Below are 27282 nucleotides of genomic sequence, written 5' to 3' on the forward strand. Positions count from 1 at the left end.
GAAAGAAAGAGAGAGAGAGGCAGAGACAAAGGCAGAGGGAGAAGCAGGCTCCAGGCAGGGAACCTGATGCGGGACTCGATCCTGGGACTCCAGGATCATGCCCTGAGCCAAAGGCAGGCGCTAAACCGCTGAGCCACCCAGGAGTCCCTCCATGGTTTCTTAGAATGAAAACCACAGTCATTTGAACTTGTAATTTGTCTTTCTCTAACCACTTCTGAGATATTTTGATCATTTTTAGTTTTCAGCAGCTTGATCGTGATGTGTTTAGGTGTAGATTTCTTTCAATTTATCCTGTTTGTGATTGCCTCAGCTTCTAGAACTATAGGACCATTAATATATTAACTATACCTTCTAAAAAATTTTTTGTTGAGGTTGCTCTAGGAGTTATAATATACATTTTTAACTTATCAGAATCTATCTTAAAATGAAGTTCTAACACTTCACATATAAGGTTAGAACCTCTGAATTTCTCCTCTTTTACTTTGTGCTAATATTACATCTCATGAACACCATCGTAAACTGTTGTGCTTTTTTAGAAAGTAAGTTATCATTTTAGGGAGACAAAAAAGGAGATATTATGTCTTTTATATGTACCTACATATCACTCTTCCTGCAGCCTTCATTCTTGTATATAAATCCAGATTCTATCTGATATCAACTGTTATGTTCATTCACCTTGAAGAACTTCCTTTGCTATTTTTTGTAGGGCAAGTCTGGATATCTTTCTTTTCTTTTCTTTTCTTTTTTTTTGTCTGAAAAAGTTTTATTTCATTTTTGGAAAATACTTTGTTGGGTATAGAATTCTACCTTGTTAATTATTTTTTGCTTTTGATAGAGAATTCTACGTTGATAGTTTTTTTTCCCCTTCTGAGTAGTTTAAAAATATGAGACTTTATTGTCTTCTGACTTACATTCTTTCTGACAAGTTAGTTGTAATTCTTATTTTTGTTCTTTAGCTTGTACATTTTTATTACTTCATGATGTTCCTTGTTGTGGGTTTCTTTATTTCTTTCTGTATTTTTTCCTACTTATATTTCATTGATCTTGGTTTTATGGATTTATGGATTTCTGTGAACTTGAGAAATTATTTCTTAAAACATTATTTCTGTCCACCCATCACTGCTACATTTCTGGAACTCTTATCACAGTGGATTAGACTACTTTAATATTTTCCTACAGGCTCCAGGTTCAGGGTTTTTCAGGGTTATTTGACTGAATTGCTTCTTTTCAGATAGCTTTTATTTCTATATCTTAAGTTCAATGTTTTTTTCTCATAAAATGTCTAAATGTCTTAATTCTACTCAATGTATTTTACAGTCAGATATTATATTTTCCATTTCTAGGAGTTCTATTTCTGTCTTTTTTATCTTCTCTTTCTCTCTTATCATGTTCACGTTTTCTGTAACATTACTGAATATATTTGAATATATTTGCAGTAGCTTTTAACACATTCTTTTCAGCTAATTTTATCTTTTGTGCTATTTCTGGGTCACCTTCTGTTGACTGATTTTTTTCTTGTTGTGGGCCATATTTCCTTTGTCCATTAATTTTTAAATGTATTCTGAATATTGTATATTTTTATCATCTTGGCTGCTGGATTTTCTTGTGTCCTTTTAAAGAATATTGGACTTTGGATTGACATATAATTAGGTTATGTGGCACCGTTTAAGCATTTTGGAGGATTACTTCTATGTTAGTAGGAGGGAATCCAGAGTAACCTTGAGTTTATAGCTAATTTATTCCAGTATTACAGCCCCTTTCAAGACTTTACCTAATGCCTCCTGTTCTATTAGGTCTTTCTTTTGTGTCTGCTAAGAGCACAACTATTCCTGGCATGTGTGAGATCTAAGAGTTGTTCAGCCTGCTAATTTTTTGGTTCTTTACATGGCTTCAAGTATTTTTTTCTTATGTGTATGCAGATCAGCTTAGGACTTGAGGGAATCTTCTGCAGATCTCTTGAGCTTTCTCAGTGTACAGCTACCTCATCTACAAATTCTAGCTGTTTTTTTTTTTTTTTTTCTGATCTTTGTTTTCTTAATCCAGTAAGATAATCAGAATCTGTTTGCAGTTTCTCTTCCTGTTTAAGTTGTTTATGGCAGGTAATTCAGTACTCTCTAGATTATTCCATCATGGCCTAATAAAGAAGGTTTGGAATACTTGAGTCATTTTTGCTTCTGACTTTTATAAAATTGTTATGAACTATTCCATGTATCTGTTATTATCAATATCTCTTCCCTAAGGAACTACTTTTGTATCAGTGATTCATTATAAATTGGGGATAAGATAGAGCACATTACTACGTTAAAGCAAAATTCATGCATATGCAAATAATAACATACAAATGATATGTAATGCTTTTTCTGAGATGACCAGTGTTTTTACTTTGTTTACCCAGGAAAATTGGTTCCTTGTAGTAATATGTACATGCTTCCAAATATAAAAATAATAAAAATATAATGAGATATGGATCATAATTAATTTTACATTTTGAGTTTATCACCTGTATCTGAACAAGATTATTTCTTTAATTTTTCATCTGAAACTACCATACCACCTGTGGGTTCTTAATTGAACTGCTAGTGAGTAGCTCTTAAGAAATACTGCTATAGTATTTAAGAATACAGCCTTCAGTGATAGACTTCTCTCATAGGTCTTACACTTTTATTTATTTTTAATGTTTGACAAGTAGTTGAGTGAAATATTGTATTTCATGATGAACTGCCCATTACTTGTAAGGTGAATATATATATTTTTAATTAACCTTTTTATTTTGAGATCCTTGTAGATTCACATATGCTTGTAAGAAATAACAGGGTGATCCTATATACCCTTTATGAAAATTTCCCAAATGTCATTCTTGCAAAAATATATTACAATATTACAACCTAGATATTGACACTGCATCAGTGATGCAGTTCACTGATGTTATTCAGATTTCCCCAGTTTCATTTATACTTATTTGTATGTGCATGTGTGTGTATTTGGCACTTGTGTATGTGCTTAGTTCTGTGCAATTTTATTGCATATTGTTTCAGGTATCCACCACCACAGTCAAGATTATATCTATCTATATCTATAGAATAGTTATATTACTATAAAACTCCTTCACATTGTCCTTTTAGACCACAGTCACCACCCTTTCACCCTCACTCACCTCCCATCTCTAACCCTTCATAATCATTGATCTGTCTTCCAGTTCTAGAATTCTGTTATTTCAAGAATGTTATATAAATGAATCATTCACATTTAAGGTAATTTTGATATATTAGTATTATGCTCTGTTATTTTATTATTTATTTCCTTTATGTTTCCCATTTCTTGTGCTTCTGTTTCTCTTTGCTAGTGGGTTACTTGAATGATTTTTAAAATTCCATTCTTGATTTATTTATAGTATTTTTGAATATATCTCTTTGTATAGTTTTTTTTAGAGATCACACTGGGTTAAAAAGACATTGACTGGCGTCTGGGTGGCTCAGTTGGTTCAGCGTCCAACTATTGATCTCAGCTCAGGTTTTAATCTTTGGGTCACATTGGGCATAGAATCTACTTAAAAAAATAAATATATATATACAAATATGCAGTCATATATATTTGTATGTGACTTATCACAGTCTACTAGTATCACCATTTTACCACTACAAGTGAAGTGTGGAAACTTTGCTTTCATTTACATCCCTTTACCTTCTCCAATTTTAAATATCATTGTCTCAGTATTACATGATGTTATAATTTTTTCTTCATCAAAAATTTATAAACCTCATAGAGGAGAAGGATAGTCTGTTGTATGTAATCATATTTCTACTATTTGTTGTTCTTTCCTGATGCTCCAAGATTCCTTCTTTTTTTTGTTGTTTTAAAGAGGTGCATGAGTGGGAAAGGAGAGGGGCTAAAGGAGAGGGAGAGAGAGAATCCCAAGCAGGCTCCGTGCTCAGCGTGGAGCCCTACATGGGGCTCAGTCTCACAACCCTGAGATCATGACCTGAGCTGATATGAAGAGTTGGATGCTTAACAAACTGAGCCACCCAGGTGCCTCCTGAGACTCCGTCCTTTATTATTTCACTTCTGTTTAAAAATTTTCCTTTAACCATTCTGTCAGGAGAGGGACATATTTCAAAAATTTTTAGTTTTTTCTTTTTCTTCTCATTTAAGAGTCTCTCTCTCTTTTTTCCCCCCACTTAATTCCTGAAGGATAGTTTTGCTGGAATAGAATTCATGCCTGACAGTTCTTGTTTTTCAGCACTTGAAAAATGTGCTACTTCTTTCAGCCATTATAGTTTCAGATGAGAAATCCATAGTTATTCAAATTGATGTTCCTCTATAAGTAATGTGTCATTTCTCTCTGGCTGCTTTCAAGATCTTTTTTTTTTTTTTTGTCTTTTTATAAATTTTGTTATGATGTATCATGGTGTGGATTTCTTTAAAATTTTCCTATTTGGACATCTTTAATGTTCATGAATCTGTAGGTTTGTGTCTTGTACAAAATTTAGATGTTTTTATTCATTGTTTCTTCAAATACTCTTTCAGTTTCTTTCTCTTTTTCCTCTTCTGGGATTTTAATGATATGAATGTTGAATCAACTGTTAACGTCTCAAAGCTTTCTGAGATTCTGTTGACTTTTTTTTCAGTCTGTTTTCTCTATTATTCAGATTGGGTAAGTTTTATTGACCTGTCCTCAAATTTACTGATTCTGTCTTCTATCAGCTCCACTCTACTATTGAGCCTGTATATAGAGTTTTTGTTCGTTACTGCATTTTTCTTTTTTCCCCTAAATTTCTTTGTTACTTTCTTTTTTAGCTGAGATTTGTTGTTTCAAAGATTTTGTAATTGCTTGTTCAAATTTTTTTTTTTTTTTTATCATGGTTATTTAAAAATGCTTGTCAGGCAATTTCAACATCTTAGAGTTACTATCACTTGATTGTCTTTTTCATTAGAGTTGCGACTTTACTGGTTCTCAGTATGATAAATGATTTTTTTTTCTTTTTTGATAAATGATTTTTTTGTTTCTAATTGTATCCTGGGCATTTGTCTATTGTATTGAGACTTTTTGGGTCTCATTTAAATGTTTTAGCAGGCAGTCAAGGTTTAGGTTCATTCTTTGGTCTTGTGGGATCTCTTTTTCCAGTCTTGATCTGGAGGATGAAGAACCCTTTCCCTGCCAGCTTATTTTTAAACAGTGTTTACTGGGTACCTCTTACTGGTGCTGCTAGGATCATTTGGGTTGTCCATAGGACTCCTGATCAATTTTCAGGAGGAATAAGGCTACTTGAGTTGCCTTTAATTTGCTAGATGGGGGAGCTGAGAAATGTTGGGCCTACATAGCCTTCTGTTGGAGGGGAAGGAGACACCTATCCTATAGTCCTGGAGTCTGTAATTCACCTGCCTTTACACTTTTCAGATTTCTCCTTTGGTTGTCTCTTGCACTATTTCTAGAGTCTGTCACACTTAGTGGGGAGAAGAGGAATAAATGAGTCTACACCATTTTGTTCCACTTATCAACTTTTAAACTTTTGGTGTGGTACTTAGTTTTTCTAACTCTAAATTTCCTCAGCTATAAAGAAGAGAATGCAATAGCAAACCTGTAAAAGGGTTATTGTTAAATAAAATAACGAGATACTTCTTGAGACATAGTATATGTTCTATTAGATAATGATATTAGAGCTGATTGCAAGGTTGTTTATTGCATTATCGGTTTTTGGAACAAATTGAAACCCAAATGAGTCACGATGTAGTTATTTAAATAAGTTATGTATCCTTAATAGAAAGGAATTTAGGTGTTGAAAAATAATAAATGGGTCATGGAAGAATGCCCCATTTGTTTTAATGAAAAAAAAGTAAAATAGATGATTTTTTGATACAAGTATTTATAGGTATGGATGCACATGTTTGTAATTTAAATATATTTGGTATATGTGTAAAAAACATTTATTACTATATTCTGAAAGTAGTCTGAACATAACTAAATTGTGAAAATACTTCTAGGTAGTGGGCTGGGAGAGAAGGTAATATTCACTTGTACATTGAAGACCTCTATTTCTACATTTTTTTAAAAATAAGAGGCAAACTTATCTTTATTAAAAAGAGAATGAATAAAAATATGGAAACCTTCAATTAGGTTAGATGAGTAGAACTTTAATAAGTGGTTAAAGGATATTAGATTATTTCTGGTAAGTTATTATTAATGTCATTTTTTAGAAATTACCTCCAAACTGTAATACTTATTAGTTACAAGTGTGCTCTGAAATTTCTCCATATATATTTAGTTTTATCAAAGTAAAATTAGCTTAGTGACCCTTTTTGATACTTCTGTATTTTCTGACCATTGAAGTATCACTTTCTTAATTACCTTAGAATTATGTAAAAGTGAGCAATTTTTAAGATCACCTTTATTTTCTATTACTTGATTTGAGTATTTGTAGTTGAGATGCTTACTATACCAATGTTAAATGACTAGTTGGTGGGAAGATGGAGGTATAGGCTGGGTGGATATCTAAAGACCAATGATAGATTTCTATAAAGTTACTCTTTATAATTGAAATTTTCCAAGTCAAGGATCTGTGTTTTATTTATCTGCATATTCTTAGAAGCATGTCTTGCATATGATTGATGATCATATCAGTGAATTTGCAGTAAGAAATAAGTTCCTTTTAGCTATACTAAGCGGAATGGGATTTAGGTATAGGAAGTTAATAATAACAAGAGTATTAGAGACAACAAAATGAGAGGGTCACCCAGAAATCTGGGAGCTGCCAAACACCCAGGCTGAAGCCTAGGATTGCATTTGTCACTGAACTATTCTAGGTTCCACTGCTGCCATTGAGCAGACACTACCCCTGCTGCTGTTACTTTAAGATCACACACTGCTATTATCCACTGTAGCATCTGCCTGTTATGCTGCTAGAGATGAAGGTAGAATGTCTTTGTTACTTTCACCTTCTAATCTCTCACAAGTACCCCCTTGGTAAAACCTGTTCATACAGTTGTCGAGGGAGTCTTGGAAATTTAGTGTTTAGGTTTTCATTCAGCTCTGTAGAAGAGATGAAGGACCAGCACAGGGCTAAAAATTGCTAAGGGTTGAGGATCATATCTGTTTTAAATCTTTGCTATATCAGTGACTAATTCAGAGCTTGTCACATAATAGGCTTTCATAAACTATTTGTTAGTCTTTTTCTCAGAGTTCTTTACAAATACAGAAATGTGTGTGAGAATAAAGTTTTCCTTTTTCTGTTGTACATCCAAAAATTTGGCATTTTCAATTTTCAGAGTTTAATCTACAGAAAGACCAGTCTTACTCAACTTCAATGTCTAACACCTAACATAGTAAACTAGCAAATATTTAATAATTGTTTTTGATTAAGTGAATGTTAATTATACTTTACTCATAAAAATGTGCTATTGGAATTTATGTATTGGTAGTTGAGTGACATATTAGTTAATTTTTAAAAACTCCTTAAATTTCATGATTCATCTTCTTTCTCTTACAGCATCAAACACTTGGCTTGTTCCAGAAACTAAAGGAGCTATAGTCCAAGGTGGATATGGCCATACCAGTGTGTATGATGAAATAACAAAGTCCATTTATGTTCATGGAGGCTATAAAGCATTACCAGGCAATAAATATGGATTGGTAGATGATCTTTATAAGTATGAAGTTAACACTAAGACTTGGTGAGTAGATTGGGTAAAAATATGATGAGAAACTTTGCCATTGTTTTATTTTATATTCGTATAATAGTGGTGTTTATTAAATATTTTCAGGGAAAAATTTTTACCTTTTTCCCTGTTTATTTCAACTAATACAATTCTCTTGTATAGCAGAGGCACAAAATAACACATTTTCAGTGTATTCATGATCACTTTAAGTGACTGACTTTAAAACTTTTTCTAATTACATAGATATACTTATTCTGTATGCATTACTTATAAGTACTGATCTCATGTTCAATTCAGATGAGCAAGTTTGCTTACCAGCGTAACTTTGAGCTTTGATATTTTCTGCTCTATGATTTTTTTCTTTGCACTCATATTTTAATATAATTTGTAAATTTTAAAAGCATTTTTCAGTTTCATCATCTAATTTCCTGTGAAATGCAAAGCTTCTGCATTTCGGTAAATTTTTGTCCTTGTTATAAACAGTGTTACACTGTACAGCTTGTGCTGGTTTTCTCATGCAGATATGTAAGAGTTTCTGTAGGGCATATACATAAATTGTTGTGTCTGAGGATATTTATATCCTCAACTTTACTACATGTTGCCCATTTGCATTTCAAGTCACTGTGGTAATGTACACTTCACCAGCTATGTGTGAATGTCCCTGTTTCTTCATATTACCACCCACATTTGGTAACTGTGAAGCTATTTTCCTTTTGCACTTGCAATGGATTTGCATGGTATCTTAATGATACTTACTGTGCATACTCAAGATTACTATTGTGGCTAAGCATCTTTTTATGTATTCATTTGCCATTTGTGTTTACTATTTAGTGAATTGCCTATTTGTAAACATAATGTTCTCTTTATGTTTGAAATATTATTATTTTTTCACTTTTTTTTCCATTTATATGTTTTCCACATATATATGTATATATATATACATATGTATATATATATATGAGTTTTAAAGTAGAATTTTTATTGTACTCAAATATTTACCTTTGTTAAACCTTGGAAATGATTCTGTAGTTTTAAGACACTATACACATTCTTATAAACTCTTACCATGGAATTACTTTATGAGTTTGAATGAAATAGTTTTTCATCAAAGTTTGATTTGTTCTACCCTCTTCACTTTCAAACATACATTCTAATTTTTATTTTATTTGAAAAGAAAGATGGAATTAAAAAAGATAAGACTTTTCCTTTGGAGGATTTGGTAATTTTTATTACCTTTTGTCTAATCAATATATTATTATTCTTTATATTTTTATAATATTAAAACCAATAAATCACTTTTTTATATAATTTATCCATTGCATTTTATTTTATGCTTTAACATTTCTAACTTTTCCTCCTTCACTTTTTGTTTTGATAGCAAGAGGAATTGTGATTTAGTGACTAAAGCACTATCAGTCAGCCTAACATATTTTTGTGATGTGAATGGATAAGAGAACCATGGGTATTATTTGAATGAAGTCAAAATGAGAGTTACTTGTTGCTCACCACTTGAATGGGATTTGCTCAGATTTTAATATATTTCCCTTCCTGAAAATTTCCCATAGTGAACTTTTGTGTAGAAGAATATTATCAATATTGGCAATTTTAATATATGCACAAATAACATTGGGTACTTATTCCTTAGGAGAATTTATTAAAATAATTTGTAAATTATTTACAGCACCTTATTAGAAATATAGGTGCATATGATAGTTTAATATTTTACTGGTTCTGTTTTTAATAAAAATCAGTAAAATTATCAGTGAATACAAAATTACTTTTCTATTATTCTTAAAGTTTTGTAAATACTTCTCATTAGCTTAATTTTAAAGTTTATTTTCATATAACAATTAAAATATATTTCAAGTTTATCAAATATGTAATTTAAAAATATCACAAATATATATCCATTGTACAGATTGATTTTAATTTTTTACCACCTTAAAAATAATCTAGTTTCATTTTTTAGTAGATATAGTTTAGTAGATAGGCTGCTTTGTTGAGGTATTAGTAAATGTTTGGAGGAGTTCTTTTTCATTGGTGTAATGGATTATTTTGGCATATTATTTTTACTGAGAAAAATTAGGAATTACATATTTTTAGGCATTTTAGAACTACCAAGGCAGTGAGAATTTGTGGGTCAAGATCTAGGATAGGTGGAATGTCAAGGTGGGTAAGATTGGAATTTTGTGAAACTATTTTCCTTTAGATAATTACAAATACTGAAAGCTGTCTAAAAAACTGAGCAGAGCTTTTGTTGATTAATATAGAGGTCCAAAATTGGATCTTCAGGTGTGCTAAGGAAGATGGACTTTGCTACACACTTAAGGATTTGGCTTAGTTTCTGAAGTTCTAAGCCTGCTAGTGTAGGTAAGTCCACTTTGAATCATTGGATTATGGTGAGCTGCCCATAGACTAAGTAGAACAAAAGTAAATTCTCTCTTGGGGAAGGTATCACACAGAGCCTCAAATTATTTCTTCAAATAAACCCTATGCAATATCTGATACAAAATAAAACAATGGTGAGTGTTAGTAAAAGGTATAAAAAATAGTCATAAGAAACATAGCTATAGGATAATGGTGTTTTCAGATGGAGACGTTAAAATAAAATGTAGAAAATATTAGGAGACAAATGGAAACTTTTACTAAAGAATCAAATGGAAATTATCGTAATGAAGAATACATTAAATGAATTAAGAATTCCTTAGATGAGTTTAACAAGTTAGATACAGCTGAGGAGGGAATTAATGAGATGGAATACAGATCAAAACAAAAACGCATACCTAAATAAAGAGAAGAATGAAAATAAAATAAGAAAGGAAATATAAAGGACCTGTAGAAATGGTCTAACATGCTTGTGTTTGGAGTCAAGAGGAAGAAAAGTGAGAAAATTTTATAGAGCATGATTTGAAGTCTTAATGACTAAGAATTTTCAAAAGTGATAAAAGACATCAAGCTACAAATTGGAAAACTTCCATGAGCACCAAGGGAAATAACTACAAAGAAAGTTATACTTAGAAATATCATGATAAAACTAATGAAAATCCAAACATGAAGAGAAAAATTTAAAAGGAGTCAAAGGAAGAAAGTTGTACTCTCTTTAAAGGAATAACAGCAAGACTGACAACTAATATCTTAACAGAAAAAATGAAATTTAGAAAACATGATCTTTAAATTGCTGGAAGGAAATAATAATCAGCCTAAAATTTTGCACCCAGTGTAATAACTTTAAAAAATAAAGCCAAAATAAGGATATTTTTTAGAAAAACAAGAATTAAGAGAATTTGATAAGAGCAGACTTCCATGAAAGGAAATACAAAATAAAGGAAATACTATTGAAGAAAAAGATAAATGTTACCAGATACTAGAAGGAATTTAGAAATTAATAGTAAACTGAAGTGATTATTATTAATATATATTAATATAATATTAATATAATATTAAATAATAAAAGTTAATAGAAGCTTAAATAGATATAAAATTTGCATGGTAATAACAGCTCATAAATTAGGAAGAAGGGTAAAGGACGTTAAAATACTAAGGTTTTTTGTTACATGTAGAAATTGATAAGAGAACTAATTTATGGTACACATTAATAATTAAGGCTTTATAATGTAATTATTAGGCAACAAAAATAAAAGTAAAACTTCATATCTAACAAGCTAATAGAAGCGAAAATAAGAATACTACTTAATGGCTTTGGAAGACAAGAAATGTATGGAAAAAGAGAAAGTCTAGTTGAGATACATATGAAGGAAGTAGGAAGTGTATTTATTTATTTATTTATTTATTTATTTATTTATTTATTTATTTAGGAAGTGTATTTAATTCCAAGTATGTCAATAATTACACTGAATGTAAGGAAATAAATATTTCAAATTATGCTAAATGTAAGAGACTAAATATTTCAATCAAAAGCTAAGGAGATTTTAGACCTGGTGTAAAGCAAAGCCTAGCTGTATGCTGCTTAGAAAAGATACAAAAGTCTAAAAATATTTAGAAAATTTGAAAGTAAAGGAATGGGAAGAAGATACACAATTGCTAAATAAAAGAAAGTTGATATAGCTTTACTAATATCAGAGAGATAAGAATTTTTTTTTATTTTTTATTTTTTTGACAGATAAGAATTTAAATCAGGTATCTACCTGGAAGATGTAACAGTGGATTTATATGTACCTTATAATACTGTGTTAAAGCAAAAAAAAAAAAAAAAAAAAGAGGGGTGGGGGGAGACAAATTATATTGGGATTTTTAAATCTAATTTTCTTGGGAACTGATAGTTTAAGGAGACAAAAAACAGAAAACAGAAAAAATATAAATGATTTCAATAGCCTAATTAATAATTTTGTATTCTTTGGTATTTGAGAGCATATTATCTTATGACTGCCAAATATACACTATTTTCAAGTACAAATGGAACATTTTCCAAATTTACCATATGCTGTGTTTTAATGCAAGTCTCAAAAATTTAAAAAGATTCAAATCATACAAAGTAATTGATCACGAAAGTAATTAGAAAAACCCTAAGATGTCTAGAATTTATACACTTCTTTTTTTTAATTAATACATTTCTTAAAACTAATTGGTCACAGAAATTATACTAAAAGTTAGAAAATATTTTGTACTGAATGATAACAGATCAAAATGTGTATGGTGCCACCATGAGGGGCATTTATAATTTTAAGTTCATTTATTAGAAAATATTTTTAAAAAACCTGAGAATCAGGGGCACCTGGGAGGCTCAGTAGTAGAGCTTCTGCCTTTGGCTCAGGTCATGATCTTGGGGTCCTGGGATTGAGTCCCACATCAGGCTCCTCACAGGGAGCCTGCTTTTCTCTCTGGCTATGTCTCTGCCTCTCTCTCTCTCTCTCTCTCTTATGAAAAATTAAATAAAATATTAAAAAATATAAAAATATTAAATAAAATATATAAACTATTATAATATTTATATAATAATATAATTATAAGTAATATAAAATAAAATATATAAAATATATAAAATATTAAAAAATATATAAAAAAGCCTGAAAATCTGTGGTGTAAACATAATCTCAAGAAATTATTAGAAAAAGGATAGCAGATTAATCCTAAAAGAAGAATAATTAAATAAAGATAGGAAAAAGGGAGAGAACATGAGATAACACAAATTAATGAAATAGAAAAGAAACATGATGAGGATTATCCATATAGCTACCAAAAATCAACAAAGTTAGTTGTTTGGAAAATGGTAATGTAAAAGCAATGCAACTTAAGTGATTATAAGAACATTAATACCTATGGAGTAAATGCAATGACATGTATGCAGTAACTTTACACAAATTATAAAACCTTATTTAAGTGAGAAATAAATAAGATATAAATAAATGGAGAATACATTATAATTGTCCAAAAAATTGAATATTGTAGAGATGTCTATTTTTTTTTTTTTTTTTTTTAGATTTTATTTGTTTATTTGGGAGACAGCATGCATGAGCCAGGGAGAGGGGCAGAGGGAGAGAGAAAACAGACTACCTGCTGAGCAGGGAACTGGATGCCAGGCTCGGAACCCTGGGATCATCATCTCATCTGAAGATAAGACACTTAACCAACTGAGCCACCTAGGCACCCCTGTAGAGATTTCTACTTTGCTGAAATTGATTTGTAAATTCAATGTAATCCTAAACAAAATTATAGCAATTTTTTTTTTAGAAGTTGACATGAATATTCTGAAATTTATATGAAAAACAAAGCTAGAGGACTTCTCTACCAGATCTCATGATTTTGAAGCTATAGTAATTAAGTGTTGTTGCAAAAATAAGGAAGTAGGCCAATATGGCAACTAAGAATTCCAGATGTACCCATTTGTGGACTTTTAATTTATGACAAAGTTGAACTATAGAGCTATTTTTATGATAAATTATTGTAGGCTAGTAAGATATATGATTGAAAAACTGAATATTGGGACCTACTTCACACCATCCACAAAAATCAGTTTCAGATCAATTATGGATCCAAATATAGAAGATAAAATAATAAGTATTGTACAAGATGACACAGACAAATATCTTTATATCATTGGTAAAGAAAGACTTTTAAATTTAATTTTTAAGTTTTAAATTTAAATATTTATTATTTAAATACTATTAATAAACAAGAAATGATAAACTGAACTATATATGTCTAAAAATATCCAAAAACAAGAAGGTTAAAAGACAAGTTGCATTGTGGGAGGTATTTGCAACACAGGAAGCCAACAAAGGACTCTCTTTCTGAAAATACTGAGAAGAACTACAAATCAATAGGAAAATGTCAGATATCTCAATAGAAAATATGTAAAAGTGTTGAACAAATACTTCACAAATGGATATTTGGATGGCCAAAATACATTTTAAAAGGTGCTCAACTTTATTAGTCATTAGGGCAATTTAAATTAAGACAATGTTGTTGTACCACCATACATCCACTTAAATGGCTAAAACTTACCAGACTGCAAATACCAAGTGTGTATCAACTGCTAGAAGCATCTTAAAAAAACTTTTGACAGTTTCTGCTAAATTTGAATACACTCACACTCATAATGTATGAATCCTCTGAAATAGTTATTCTAGGATGTGTCCCAACAACTGCATATATGTGTGAACTGTAGTCATATAGAAGAGTATTCATGACAGCTTCTTTATAATAATCAATAATTGGAAACAAGTGAAATATCTGTCATTGATTCAAATGGTTATGTTATATATTCTCACAGTGGAATGCTATGCAATAATGAAAATGAAAGAATCATCTCTGTAGGCATCCATGCAGTTGTAGCTCACCAAAATAATTTTGACCAAGAGAAGTCAGACACAGAATATAGTATGATTCTACTTAAATGAAGTTTAGCACCAGCAGAAATTAATCTATGGTCTTAAAAAGTTATAACAGGGATTGTCTTAGGCTAGTAAGAATTGAATAGCAATTGATGAGCAATAGGGAAGCTTCTGGAGTGGTTGCACATGGGTATCAGTTTGTGATAACTCATTAAACTATACTCTTAAATTATGCTTACTTTTTGGTATAAAGTCATAAAAGTTTATTTAAAAATAGAAATCTGTATTTGATTTGACTCTGTGGGTTTAATATTATATGCTTATAGTTTATGATAATTGGAATAATGAAAGAGGGTCAATTTTTAATATATAGTTACCAAAATACATTTTTTTTCCTGCCATTGTTAAAAAAGGATTGAGATATAAAAGTTCAGATATACCCCAAGCCATTGCTGCTACTCCACTGCTTCAGGACTAGTTGAGTTAGGTTTCTTTAAAGAGTAAAAGAGAGCAAACATTCATTCCTTCCTGTATTTATGGGAATTCTATTTCTCAAAAATGTTTCCTTCTATATCGTTAGAATGTACTAGTAATTGGTATCATCTTTTAAGAGATTTCAAAGTCTGCTGTAATGATTTTAGGTGCCAGGGCCATTGTCTTGATTTCTTAGCCTTGTTAGATATCTCATAACATTCTTTGCACATAACGTTTATAGAGCTTATAGTAGGAGGCTTTTCTGTGGAAACTTCAGATTTTCTAGACCTTTTTTTGAGGTCCTTTCCTCTACTGCTGTGTTTTTTCAGTCTGTGAAAAAGCCCAGTAAACTTTAGCACATAAGGAATATATTAAACATTATCATTTACAACTTACAGCTTTAATGATCAACTAGGTAATTTTTTTTTAATTTTTTTTCAAGTGAAAGAAAACAGATTCAGCTATACTTCTAAAAATGTTAAAAAGTTAAGTGCAAGTCTAATGATATGCTTCTGTGGTACTATATTAATTCTTTGAATAATATATAAAAATTTTTGAAATCACAGTTACTTAAAATGTGTTTTTATAATGATGCTATGTCTGATTACATAAAATGACTTATTTTACCTCCTTAAAATTGATATAACAGGAGTTATTTTTACATTGAATGATTCAAAACTATTTTATTAAATTACTGAATTTTTGTGATTTCTCTAACATTTTAGCTGTCAGGTTTTGGAAAGTGATGCAGGACAATTTTATAAATGTTATTAGTTTACTTACATTTTGGCAAATACTGATGAACATGATATGGTGTTCATCTTTGCTTATTTCTCTTCATGATTAGTGTCTGAAATCTTTTTAGCAAAATTGTTGACTCTATCAAGTACTGTGTTGGGAATAATTTTAAGATGTTCTCAGTAAGGAAGACAGATAATTTAAAATTTTATGATTTATGTGTATGTGAGAAGTAATAGAAATACACATACATGTGTGTAAAGAAGTACAGCAGATTTATTAAAATGAAAAAAATATATAGGCAAAAAAAATATTGTCTTTATAAACATCATGATATGGGGCACCTGGGTAGCTCAGTCAGTTAAATGTCTACCTTTGGCTCAGGTCATGATCCTGGAGGCTCGGTATTGAGTCCTGCATCAAGCTCCCAGCTCAGCAGGGAGTGTACTTCTCTCTCTACCCCTCACCCTGCTTGGCTCTCTCTTTTCTGTCTTGCAAATAAATAAAATATATATCTTTTATATTTCTTATTTAAAAAAATATTTCATTTATTTATTCATGAGAGACAGAGAGAGACAGAGAGAGAGGCAGAGACAGAGGCAGACGGAGAAGCAGGGTCCATACAGGGAGCCTGATGTGGGACTCTATCCCCAGACCGCAGGATCACACCCTAAGTGAAGGCAGATGCTCAACTGCTGAGCCACCCAGGCGTCCCATAAATAAATAAAATCTTAAAAAAATAAACATCATGATATGTTATGGGATTTGGAACTTTGGAAGGTGTAGTTAAAATCACATACTGATAATTTGAAGAAATACACATATCTTTAGAGCTCTACCTTTTAAGGTAATTTTTGAGATATAGAGTACTTACTTTTTTCCTAGTACTCTTTTATAAACTGGGAAATAATGAATATGGCATCTGAAAGCATATGTTTATAGTTTTAGAACAATAATATAGTAAACACCTCATCCACCTGAGCTAAGTAAGAGGACATTACAATACCCCCAAGAAGATCTCATGTGTACCTCCATGACGGCATTCCCTTCATTATCCCTGAAAGAGATAACCATTATTCTTAATATTGTATTATTTTTTTGCTTTCCATTGTTTTTTTTAATATGTAAAAAAAAATTTAGTTTGTCTCTTTAGTTTGTCTGTTTTTGAATTTTGAATCTTATTGTTAAACATTGTATGTTTTCCTTAGAGATCTTTTTAAAAAATCAAATGTATGTGTTACAGACATATTTTAATGGGGGAGGTAGATAATAAAAATGGAAATAAGTAAAGTATATTTAAATGTCAATAAGCGCTATGGAGGAAACAGAAAGCATGGAAAGAGGATTAGTTTTAGGTTTCTATATTTCGATAGGGTAGTGAGAGAAGACATCACCAAGACCATATGTGAGTAACGACCTGAAAGAGGTTAGAGAGGGAGCCATGCCAGAATCTGAGGGACAAATGGAAAGCTAGTGCAAAAACTTTGAAATGGGAATATGCTTATCATTTGAAATTAAAGTGGCCAGTATAGCTGGAGTAGAGGGTCTTAGAGTGGGTTGGGTGAAATGGTGGAAGATGACCTTAAAGTGGTTATTGTGAACACTGTCACATAGAGACATCAAGCTCAATAAAAGGATTTTGACTTTTCACTCTAATATGGAAAGCCATTGGAGGGTTTTGAATAGAGATATGAGATGCTCTGCCTTAGGTTTTTACAGGTTGCTTTGGCTGCTGTGTTGTGATTATGATGCAAGAGCAGAAGAAAGAACACCATTTAGGAGGCTAGTATAATAATCTAAGAGACAAATGATAGCATCTGGGACCAAGGAGGCAATGAGCAGGTGATGAAGTTTGGTTAGATCCTGAATATATTTTCAAGGTAGAGCCAAGAGAGATTGCGTAGACTAAGGGATTGGAAATAGAGTGGAAGAGAGAACAAGTGAAAGAGAATTAGGCTTTTGGCCTTAAGATCTGAAAGCACGGAGTTGGCATTAATGGAGATGATGAAATTTGTGAGAGGAGTAAGTTTGGTGTAGAGGAAGATTAGAAGTATTAGATACATTTAATTTGAGATATAGATTACACATCCTAGTGTATATGTTAAATAGGTGGCTGGATATTGGAATTAGGGCATCTGGACACTAATTTTCTGGTCAGAGAAGTAAGGATAAATAATCAGAAAAAGAGACAGAACGAGCAGGTAATGGGTCAGCAGGAAAACCAGGGAAGTATATGTTCTAGAAGCCAAGAGTGTGTTTCAAAGGAGGGAGGAAATTTGTCACTCATCAGAAGCTGCTGTTGGGTGAAATAATATGAGAATTAGGAAATGTTCGTGGAATCTGGCAAACTGGAGTTTTTTTGGTGACCTTGATATAAGTGGAGTGGTAGAATGAAATTCCGATCAGCATGAATTCTAGTCAGGATGGAAGAGGAATTGCAGGTAAGTGGTAAATGTTCTGAGGAGTTTAGTTGTAAGGGAGAGAAGTTGGGCAGTGGGGGTTAAAGGAGGTGGGAACAAAAGAGGGATTTTGTTTTTTTAAGTTTGGAGAAATATGGTTTTTGGCTTACAGGATGATCAATAAGATGTAAAAAATAAAAATGATGCAAGAAAGGGAGGAATTTGCTAGAGGGATGTACTTAGAACAAGTAGCAGTAGGATCTAGTGAACATAAATAGGATAGCTTTTAGGAGCATAGACATTTTATTCACAGGAATAGGAGAAAAGGCAAGTTTTATGAATATGGTTGCAGGCAAATGGGTAGAAGTGGCGAGAACTTGTGAAGATTTTGATTTTTTTTATTCTTAATGAAATAGAAAGTTAAGTTACCACTCGGGAGTGAGAAGGAGGGATATTTAGGAGGGTGGAGGGATGGGGAAAATGGACAAGGTTAAGTGGGTGATACAGATTTTCAGCTATGGAGTGTATAACTATGAGAATAAAAGGAATAGCAGAGGGAATATAGTCAATGGTACTATAACAGTGTTGTTCAGTGACAAATGATAGCTACACTTGTGAGCATAACATAAGGTACAGAGTTGTTGAATCACTGTGTTGTACACCTAAAACTAATGTAATGTTTTGTGTCAATTATACTCCCCCCCCCCCCCAAAAAAAAAGAATCGGGGATTGGACATTTGAGGTTTGAAGAGAGGAGATAAGGTATGAAATGATCTTTTAGGAGGAAAGTGGGAGGTATGGTAGAGTTGCTGGCAGAGTTGTAGTCTTGCGTAAGAGACAATGTGTGAAAATAGATCCTTTTTATATTTTCTGTTCTATTGTGGATGGTATTTGAAATGTACCAAGTTTTGCTATTATGGACAGTCATCGTTTATATGTTCTTACTGTTCTTCTCTTATTTCATATATAGGTATCTCTAGGTTATTTCCTTGTATTATAAATCCTTGGTCATATGCAGTACCATGCTCAATTTTACCCAACTATACTCCATTATCGTTTTACTAATTTATACCTTCACCAGTCATGAATGGGAGTTTCCAGTTCTCTACAATCTCTTCAAATTGTGGTGTTTGTGTTTTAAAATAAATTTTATCAAAATACTGGGTGTGAAATGATGTTCCCATTTCGTTTTGCATTTCCCTGATTACTAAATAGGTGTTTATTGTCCATATATCTCTTCTTCCCATTTTATCATAATGGTTATTTTGTGTATCCTTCTTTTTGCTGTTAATTATTTGTTAGTTTAATACTTTGCAAACCTTTTCTCTCCCAGATTGCGAATTTTCATTCTGCTCTTTGTATGGCATTGTTTAATGAATGGAGATTTTTAATTTAAATACAGAAATGATCAATCTTTTATTTTTCAAAATCCTGTGGATTGTATTTTGTGTTTTGCATAAATAATACTTTCCTATCTCAATATTTTTTATTATTTCCTACCGACATTTTATAGTTTTGACTCTTTTAGTTTTTAATCCAACTGGGTGGGGATCCATTCTTTCTTTCTTTTCTTTTCTTTTTTTCTTTTTTTTTAATGTGGATATCCAATTGTCCTGGACCATACATTTTTTTTGTATATATATTTTTTTATTGGAGTTCAATTTGCCAACATATAGCATATCACCCAGTGCTCATCCGGTCAAGTGCCCCCCTCAGTGCCCATCTCCCAGTCACCCCATCCCCCCACCCACCTCCCCTTCCACTACCCGTTGTTCGTTTCCCAGAGTTAGGAGTCCCTCATGTTCTCTCGCCCTCTCTGATATTTCCCACTCATTTTCTCTCCTTTCCCATTTAATCTCTTTTACTATTTTTTATATTCCCCATATGAGTGAAACCATTTAATGGTTGTCCTTCTCTGATTGACTTAGTTCACTTAGCATAATACCCTCCAGTTCCATCCCCGTTGAAGCAAATGGTGGGTATTTGTCGTTTCTAATGGCTGAGTAATATTCATATACATAGACCACATCTTCTTTATCCATTCATCTTTCTTTTTTTTTTAATTAATTAATTAATTAATTAATTAATTAATTAATTATTTATTTATTTATGATAGTCACAGAGAGAGAGAGAGACAGAGAGACAGAGACACAGGCAGAGGGAGAAGCAGGCTCCATGCACCGGGAGCCCGATGTGGGATTCGATCCCGGGTCTCCGGGATCGTGCCCTGGGCCGAAGGCAGGCGCCAAACCGCTGCGCCATCCAGGGATCCCTCCATTCATCTTTCGATGGACACTGAGGCTCCTTCCACAGTTTGGCTATTGTGGACATTGCTGCTATAAACATTGAGGTGTAGGTGTCTCAGTTTTTCACTGCCTCTGTAATCTTTGGGGTAAATCCCCACTAGTGCAATTGCTGGGTCGTAGGGTAGCTCTATTTTTAGCTCTTTGAGGAACCTCCACACTGTTTTCCAGAGTGGCTGTACCTTTAATGGCCTGTAATACTAATAGATTTTTGTTAGAATTATTGCTAGGTGTTTTATATTTTTTATAGTTTTCTAAATGATATCTCCGCTAGTTTTCTAAGGCAGAGATAACAAATTACACAAATTTGATGCCTTAAAACAACAGAAATGTATCCTCTCATGATTCTGTAGGCTAGAAGTCAGAAAGGAAAATAAAGTGTCACATGGGCCATACTTTCTCCAAAGGCTCTGGGGAAAAATCCTTTGTTGCCTTTTAGCATCTGGTAACTGAGCAGTCCTGGGTATTCTTTGATTATAATTGCATTCATCACTCTGATGTCTGCTTCTGTCTTTCCATTGCCTTCCTCCTGTGTGTGCGTATGTGTTTTCACATGGCCCTCTTATGAGGCCACCAATCGTTGGACTTAGGGCCTGCTCTAATCTAGTGAGATCTCATTTTACTTAGCTAATGAAATCTGCAAAGATTATTTTCAAGTAAGATCTTATTCTCAAACTTGAGGTGGACTTGAGTTTTAGGGGATGCTATTCAACTAGTACATTATCTTTTTATTTCTTTTGGGACTGATATATGGAGATGTAGTTTTTTATGTTACCTTTATGTCTGATAACTTGCTGTATTTTAGTCACTTATATGTAGATATTGTTGCAGTTTTTTATAATAGATGGTCAGATTATATGCAAATAATGGTAGTTTTGTTTCTTTCTGGGTCTTACAGCTTTTTATTTTTCTCACCTTAATCATTTTAGCAACTACCTCCAGTTCAGTGTTGAATAGGAATTAAAAGTCATCCATTTTGAGTTCTGAGCTTTAACAAAATGCTTTCAGTGTTTCTTTAGTAAGAATGATATTCCCTGTGGAACATCAATATACCTCTATATACCTCTTGTTCTTAAGAAAGATCCCTTTCTCCCTGGTTTGCTAAGGGTTTATATCATGAATGGATGGATTTTATCAAAGGTATTTTTGGAGGATGATTATCTGATTTTTCTAGTAAATAATTTACTGTGAGTGCTTACTTTAATCATGTTATTTTTAACCTAATTTGAGTTAAGTCAAATATGGTTAATATTTGACTTAGTATTACTTATTAAGTTAATATGTATTACTTATTTTTTGGCTTGCTAACATTTTGATAAAATTTTTTGCATTGATATCAATATGTGAAATTTGCATGTGGTTTACTTGCATATTCTTTTTTTTTGTTTGTTTACTTGCATATTCTTATCAGCTTTTTGGTGATAAATTTATGTGGGGCTCATAAAATAGGTTGGGGACTATTCCTTTTTATACTTTGGAACAGTATGTGTAAGACTGGGAGTATTTTTTCCTGAATGTTTAATGTGATAATTTTCAATTCAAGAGTTAGAAAACAACTTTATGTGTAGAATTAAGGTGTGAAATCCAACATATGTAATGGTTATAAACCTATTTAGATGCTATATTTATTCTTAAGTAAGTTTTGATGAGATATATTTTTAGGAATTTATTCAAGAAATCAATGTCTTCTGTTAAATTGTTATAATGGTGTTCATTATGTTCTTTTAGAATCTTTAATATCAGCAGCATCATTTTTTTTAAAAGATTTTATTTATTCATGAGAGACAGAGAGGGAGTGGGAGAGAGAGAGAGAGAGAGAGAGAGAGGCAGAGACACAGGCAGAGGGAGAAGCAGGCTCCATGCAGGGAGCCCAATGTAGGACTTGATCCTGGGACTCCAGTATCCTGTTGTGGGCCGAAGGCACGTGCTAAACCACTGAGCTACCTAGGCATCCCAGATTCAGGTTTTTAATTTTTGGTAGAATACCAAGATGTTGTATCCTTCTGTGATTTTTTTTAAAACAATTTTTATTGACATAAAATTCATATAACAGAATTCTCCACTTTAACTTTTTTAAATGCACAATTCAGTGGTTTTTAGTATATTGATAATGTTTTGCAACCATCGTTATTATTTCCAGAATATTTCCATCATCCCAAAAAGAAATCACATACCTCCCTAAACACTCTTCTTCCATCTCCTGGAAACCACTAATCTACTTTCTGACTCTAGATTTGCCTGTGGTATTATTTTAACATTTCATTTTTTATAGCCAAATAATATTTCACTATATGAATATATTACATATTGTTTATTCACTCATGAGTTGATGGACATTTCAGTCATTTTCACTTTAGTATATCAAGAACGAGGCTGCTATGAACATTTTTTTTTTTTTTTTTTTTGCTATGAACATTCTTGTAGGGGTTAACTTTATATATCGGTAAAGTGGTGATTAAAATGGTTCCAGTTTTCTCAACTGTAAAGACAGTTTTTCCTTTTTAAATTAATAAACACCTGGTTAGAGATACTTTTAGACTATGTATTTTGTTTCTTTTTTTTTTTTGTATTTTGTTTCTTATTAAACTTTACCTAATAGTTTTAGTATCCACTGATCATTCTTGTGAGAAAATTATTACCATGATGGCTACTGAATGGTGATATCTAGTTTTATTATTCCTTCTAATGTGCCCTGAATTTTTCTTCACTTAAATCAGTATGACTTGATAGATTTTATTTTATTCAGTATTTTATAATGAATTAATATTATTCTTTATTTTATTGCTTAATGTGTCCCACATTTGGCCACTTGAGCTCCTTCCAGCCAGGCTACTGTGTTCTTTACACATGTCCCTGTTGTTTTTTGTGCAATCCTCCACTTTCTGGCACACATACAAAAAAAAATTCATTTTACATCTTATTCTTTCCCTGCTGGAATAAGTAATTTCCCCAAGGAACCCACATTCATTTTAGTGGAGAGTAACATTTAAAAAACCAAGATTAGGGCACTAGGTTTGTTTATTGTTTTTTTTTTGGGGGGGTGTTTATTGTTTTTTTGATGTGTTTACAGATCATTTCAGAAGATAGAGCCAGAAAATGTGCAAACATACATATCTATATCTATTTATAGAAATATATATATCTCTGTCTCTATGTATCTGTCTGCCTAAACCTTGTCTAAGCTGCATAATGATGTAGTACAATGTCACAGGGTTTATTCTAGCCTTCCTCTCTTCCACATTTGTATATCCCTTCTGACAGTGAGAAACCTGGATCAAAAAATATCTTTGATTTCTTTCATTGGAGTTTTGTAATTTTTTTCATATAGATCTTACACATATTTTGTTAGATTTATGCCCATTTAATTTTCTTTTTTGGTGCTAATATAAATGGTGTCTTTAATTTCAAGTATTCATTGTTCATTGCTGGTATATAAGAAAGCAATTGATATTAGTTTATTAACCTTATATTCCTTAACCTTGCTATAATCACTTAGTTCCTGGAATTTTCTGCTTGATTCTTCAGAATTTTCCCTGTAGAAAATTATGTCATCTGTGAGCAAATATAGTTTTATTTATTCCTTTCCATTTTGTGTATCTTTTCTTGTCTTATTGCATTGGTTAAGACTTCCAGTACAGTGTTGAATAGAGGTGGTTACAGAATATATTTTACCTTGTTCCTCTTCTTAAAAGGAAAAACTCTAGTTTTTCACTGTTAAGTATATGATTTTTGTTTTTTGTAAATTCTTTTATCAAACTGAGGAAGTTCCCCTCTATTCCTAGTTTGCTGAGAGTTTTTATCATAAATAGATGCTGGATTTTGTCAAATGATTTTTTCTGTATCTGTTGATATGATGCTATGATTCTTCTTCTCCTATTGATGTGATATATTACATCACTTGATCTTCAAATGTTTAATCAGCCTTGCATACCTGGATAAATACTATCTGCTTAATCATTAGATAAAAACTGTTTTCAGGGATCCCTGGGTGGCGCAGCGGTTTGGCGCCCGCCTTTGGCCCAGGGTGCGATCCTGGAGACCCGGGATCGAATGCCGCGTCGGACTCCCTGCATAGAGCCTGCTTCTCCCTCTGCCTGTGTCTCTGCCTCTCTCTCTCTCTCTGTGACTATGATGAATAAATAAATAAAATCTTAAAAAAAAAGATTTAAAAACTGTTTTCAGCTTAAGTTTCTCTCTAGTAACTGAATGTTTTTTCCTTGATCCATGTATTTCCTTTACTATTTACTAGATAGTGTTTATTTTGTAAAAAGAAATCATAGACAACTATATTTTATTTTTTACTTTTTAAAAGATTTTATTTATTTGTGTGTGTGTGTGTGAGAGAGAGAGAGAGAGAGAGAGAGAGAGATGCAGAGACGCAGGCAGAGGGAGAAGCAGGCTCCATGCAGGGAGCCCGACATGGGACTCGATCCCAGGTCTCCAGGATCAGGTCTGAGGCTGACGGTGGCGCTAAACCACTGAGCCACGTGGGCTGCCCTAGATTTTAGAAGGGAAATGTGCCATATTTTTAAAAAAAGTCAACTTGAAAGTGCTCTATATTTGTCAATGGTAAAATTTTGTATATGTATTGCTGAAGTGAGCATGATAGTGATATAATTTTGAATCTATAGGTTTCTTTGTAACCAGAAAGGCTTAGGAGAGAATGGGAGTCAAATTTCTAGATGACTCTTGTCGTTTATTATGAAAGCCTGGTATTCTTTCTTTTATAGGCATATTGAGATATAATACATATACCATAAAATCCACCCATTTAAAATATACCGTTAAATGGTTTTTAGTTTATTTACTGTGTTGTTCAATCATTGCCCCAAATTAGAACCATTTTATCCATGCAAAAGGAAACCCTATACTTCTTAGTAGTTAATCCTTATTTCCCTTCAAACCCACAGCTCTTGGTAAGCATTATTCTACTTTCTGTCTCTAAAGATTTTTCTTCAGGACTTATAAATGGATGATACAGTATGTGTTTTATTTTCTTAGTAATAGACTTCTTTAAGCATTAGTGAGAGCATGATTTCATATTGTAGCATGTATCAGCACTTAATTTATTTATTTTTTTGTTAAAATATATTCCATTGTATGGATATACCACATTTTATTTATCCATTTGTCAGTTGATGGAAATTGGAGTTGTTCCCACTTTTTTAGCTATTGTTAATACTTCTATGAACATTTGTATAGATGTTTTTGTGTAGAGGCTTGGTTTCATTGATCTTGGGTATATATCTAGGAGTGGATTGGCCAGCTCTGTAGTTACTCTACAATTTAATTTTTGAGGAACTGCCAGACTGTTTTCCATAGTGGCTGCAGCATCATTTTACATTTCCACCAGCAGTGTATGAGGATTCTAAGTTCCCCATATCCTGGTCAACACTTGTTTCTGTCCAACATTTTGATTATAGCCCCCCTAGTGGGTATGAAGTGGTATCTCATTATAGTTTTGATTTGCATTGTTATAATGGCTGATTAAATTGAGCATATTTTCATATGCTTATTGGCCATTTATATAGCTCCCTTGGAGAAATGCCTATTAGGATCCTTTGCCTATTATTTTATTTGAATTTATCTGTTTATTATTGAGTTATGAAGTCTTTATATATTTTGAGTGTAAGTCCTTTATCAATTATATGAGTTGCAGATGTTTCTGTGTGTGTGCTATTTTTCACTTAGTTTACAGTGTCCTTTGAACCTCAAAATTTTTAAATTTAAATGATGTCCAGTTTGTTATTTATTTTGTCACTTATGCTTTTGGTGTCATATCTAAGAATCTGTTGTAGATTGTATTGTAGAATATGGTCATGTTGACAGTGTTTTGTTTCCCAATCCATGAAAATGAGCTATACTTCCATTGATTCAGATCATCTTTAATTTGTTTCCTTAATATTTTTTAGTTTTCACAGCATAAGTTTTATAGTTACTTTGCTAAATTTATTCCTAAATATTTTATTCTTTTTGATACTGTGGTAAATTGATTTTTAAATTATTTTTATCTTAGGATTTTGCATTGGTAGTGTATAGAAATTCAACTGATTTCTATATATTGTTCTTTTACCCTATTGACTTACTAAACTAACTTATTATCACTTATTATTTCTAATAATTTTTTGTGGATTTATTAATATTTCTATATACAAGTTCATGTCATCTGCAAATAGTTTTGGTTCTTCCTTTCTAGTCTGGATGCCTTTTATTTCATTTTCTTGCCTTTTTCCCATTCAGTAACCTGTAGTACAATGTTGAATAGAATTGGCAAGAACAGACATCTTTGTTTTGTTTCTGATCTTACGGAGAAACATTTAGTCTTTCACCATTAAGTATTATGTCAGCTGCTTTTTTTTTTGTTTTTTGTTTTTTTGCTTTTTTTTTTAAATGTCTTTTATATTAGATTTCTATGGCTGCTGTAACAAGTTACTGCACACTATGTAGCTTAAAACAATGGAAATGTATTCTGTCACAGATCTGAAGGCCAGAAATGTAATACCAAATTGTGAACAGGATCGTGCCACCTCCAGAAGTGCTTGGGAAATTACTTTCCTTTCCTCTTTCAGCTTTTGGTGGCAACCAGTATTCCTGGAGTTGTGGATGAATTGTTCCATTGTCTGCTTCCAAGTTATATTACCCGCTCCTCTTTTTTGGTGTTTTTTTATATTTAGAAGACCTATTTGTCATTAGATTAAAGTTGGGTTTTTTATATTTAGAAGACCTATTTGTCATTGGATTAAAGTTAGAGGCATAATCCAGAATGATCTCATCTCAAGATCCTTAATTTAATTACATTTGCAAGATACTTACTCCAAATAAGGTAACATTCACAGGTTCTAGGGATTAAACATGGATTTATCTTTTGGGGTGGAGTGCCATTCGGCCTTTATCAGGTTGTGGAAGTTCCTTTCACAGGAAGTTTCC

General features: G+C 32.1%; 1 protein-coding gene across 1 annotated transcript in view; it reads left to right on the forward strand.

Moving 5' to 3' along the window:
* Positions 1 to 27282, forward strand: part of ATRNL1 (attractin like 1) — a 786695-nt gene that overhangs the window by 88564 nt on the left and 670849 nt on the right. The window contains exon 9 of the mRNA XM_038578888.1: positions 7482 to 7665. Coding sequence (XP_038434816.1) covers positions 7482 to 7665 — 184 coding nt within the window. The remainder of the gene's footprint in view (positions 1 to 7481; positions 7666 to 27282) is intronic.

Source organism: Canis lupus, chromosome 28 (assembly GCF_011100685.1).
Source record: "Canis lupus familiaris isolate Mischka breed German Shepherd chromosome 28, alternate assembly UU_Cfam_GSD_1.0, whole genome shotgun sequence".
Classification (NCBI taxonomy): domain Eukaryota; kingdom Metazoa; phylum Chordata; class Mammalia; order Carnivora; family Canidae; genus Canis; species Canis lupus.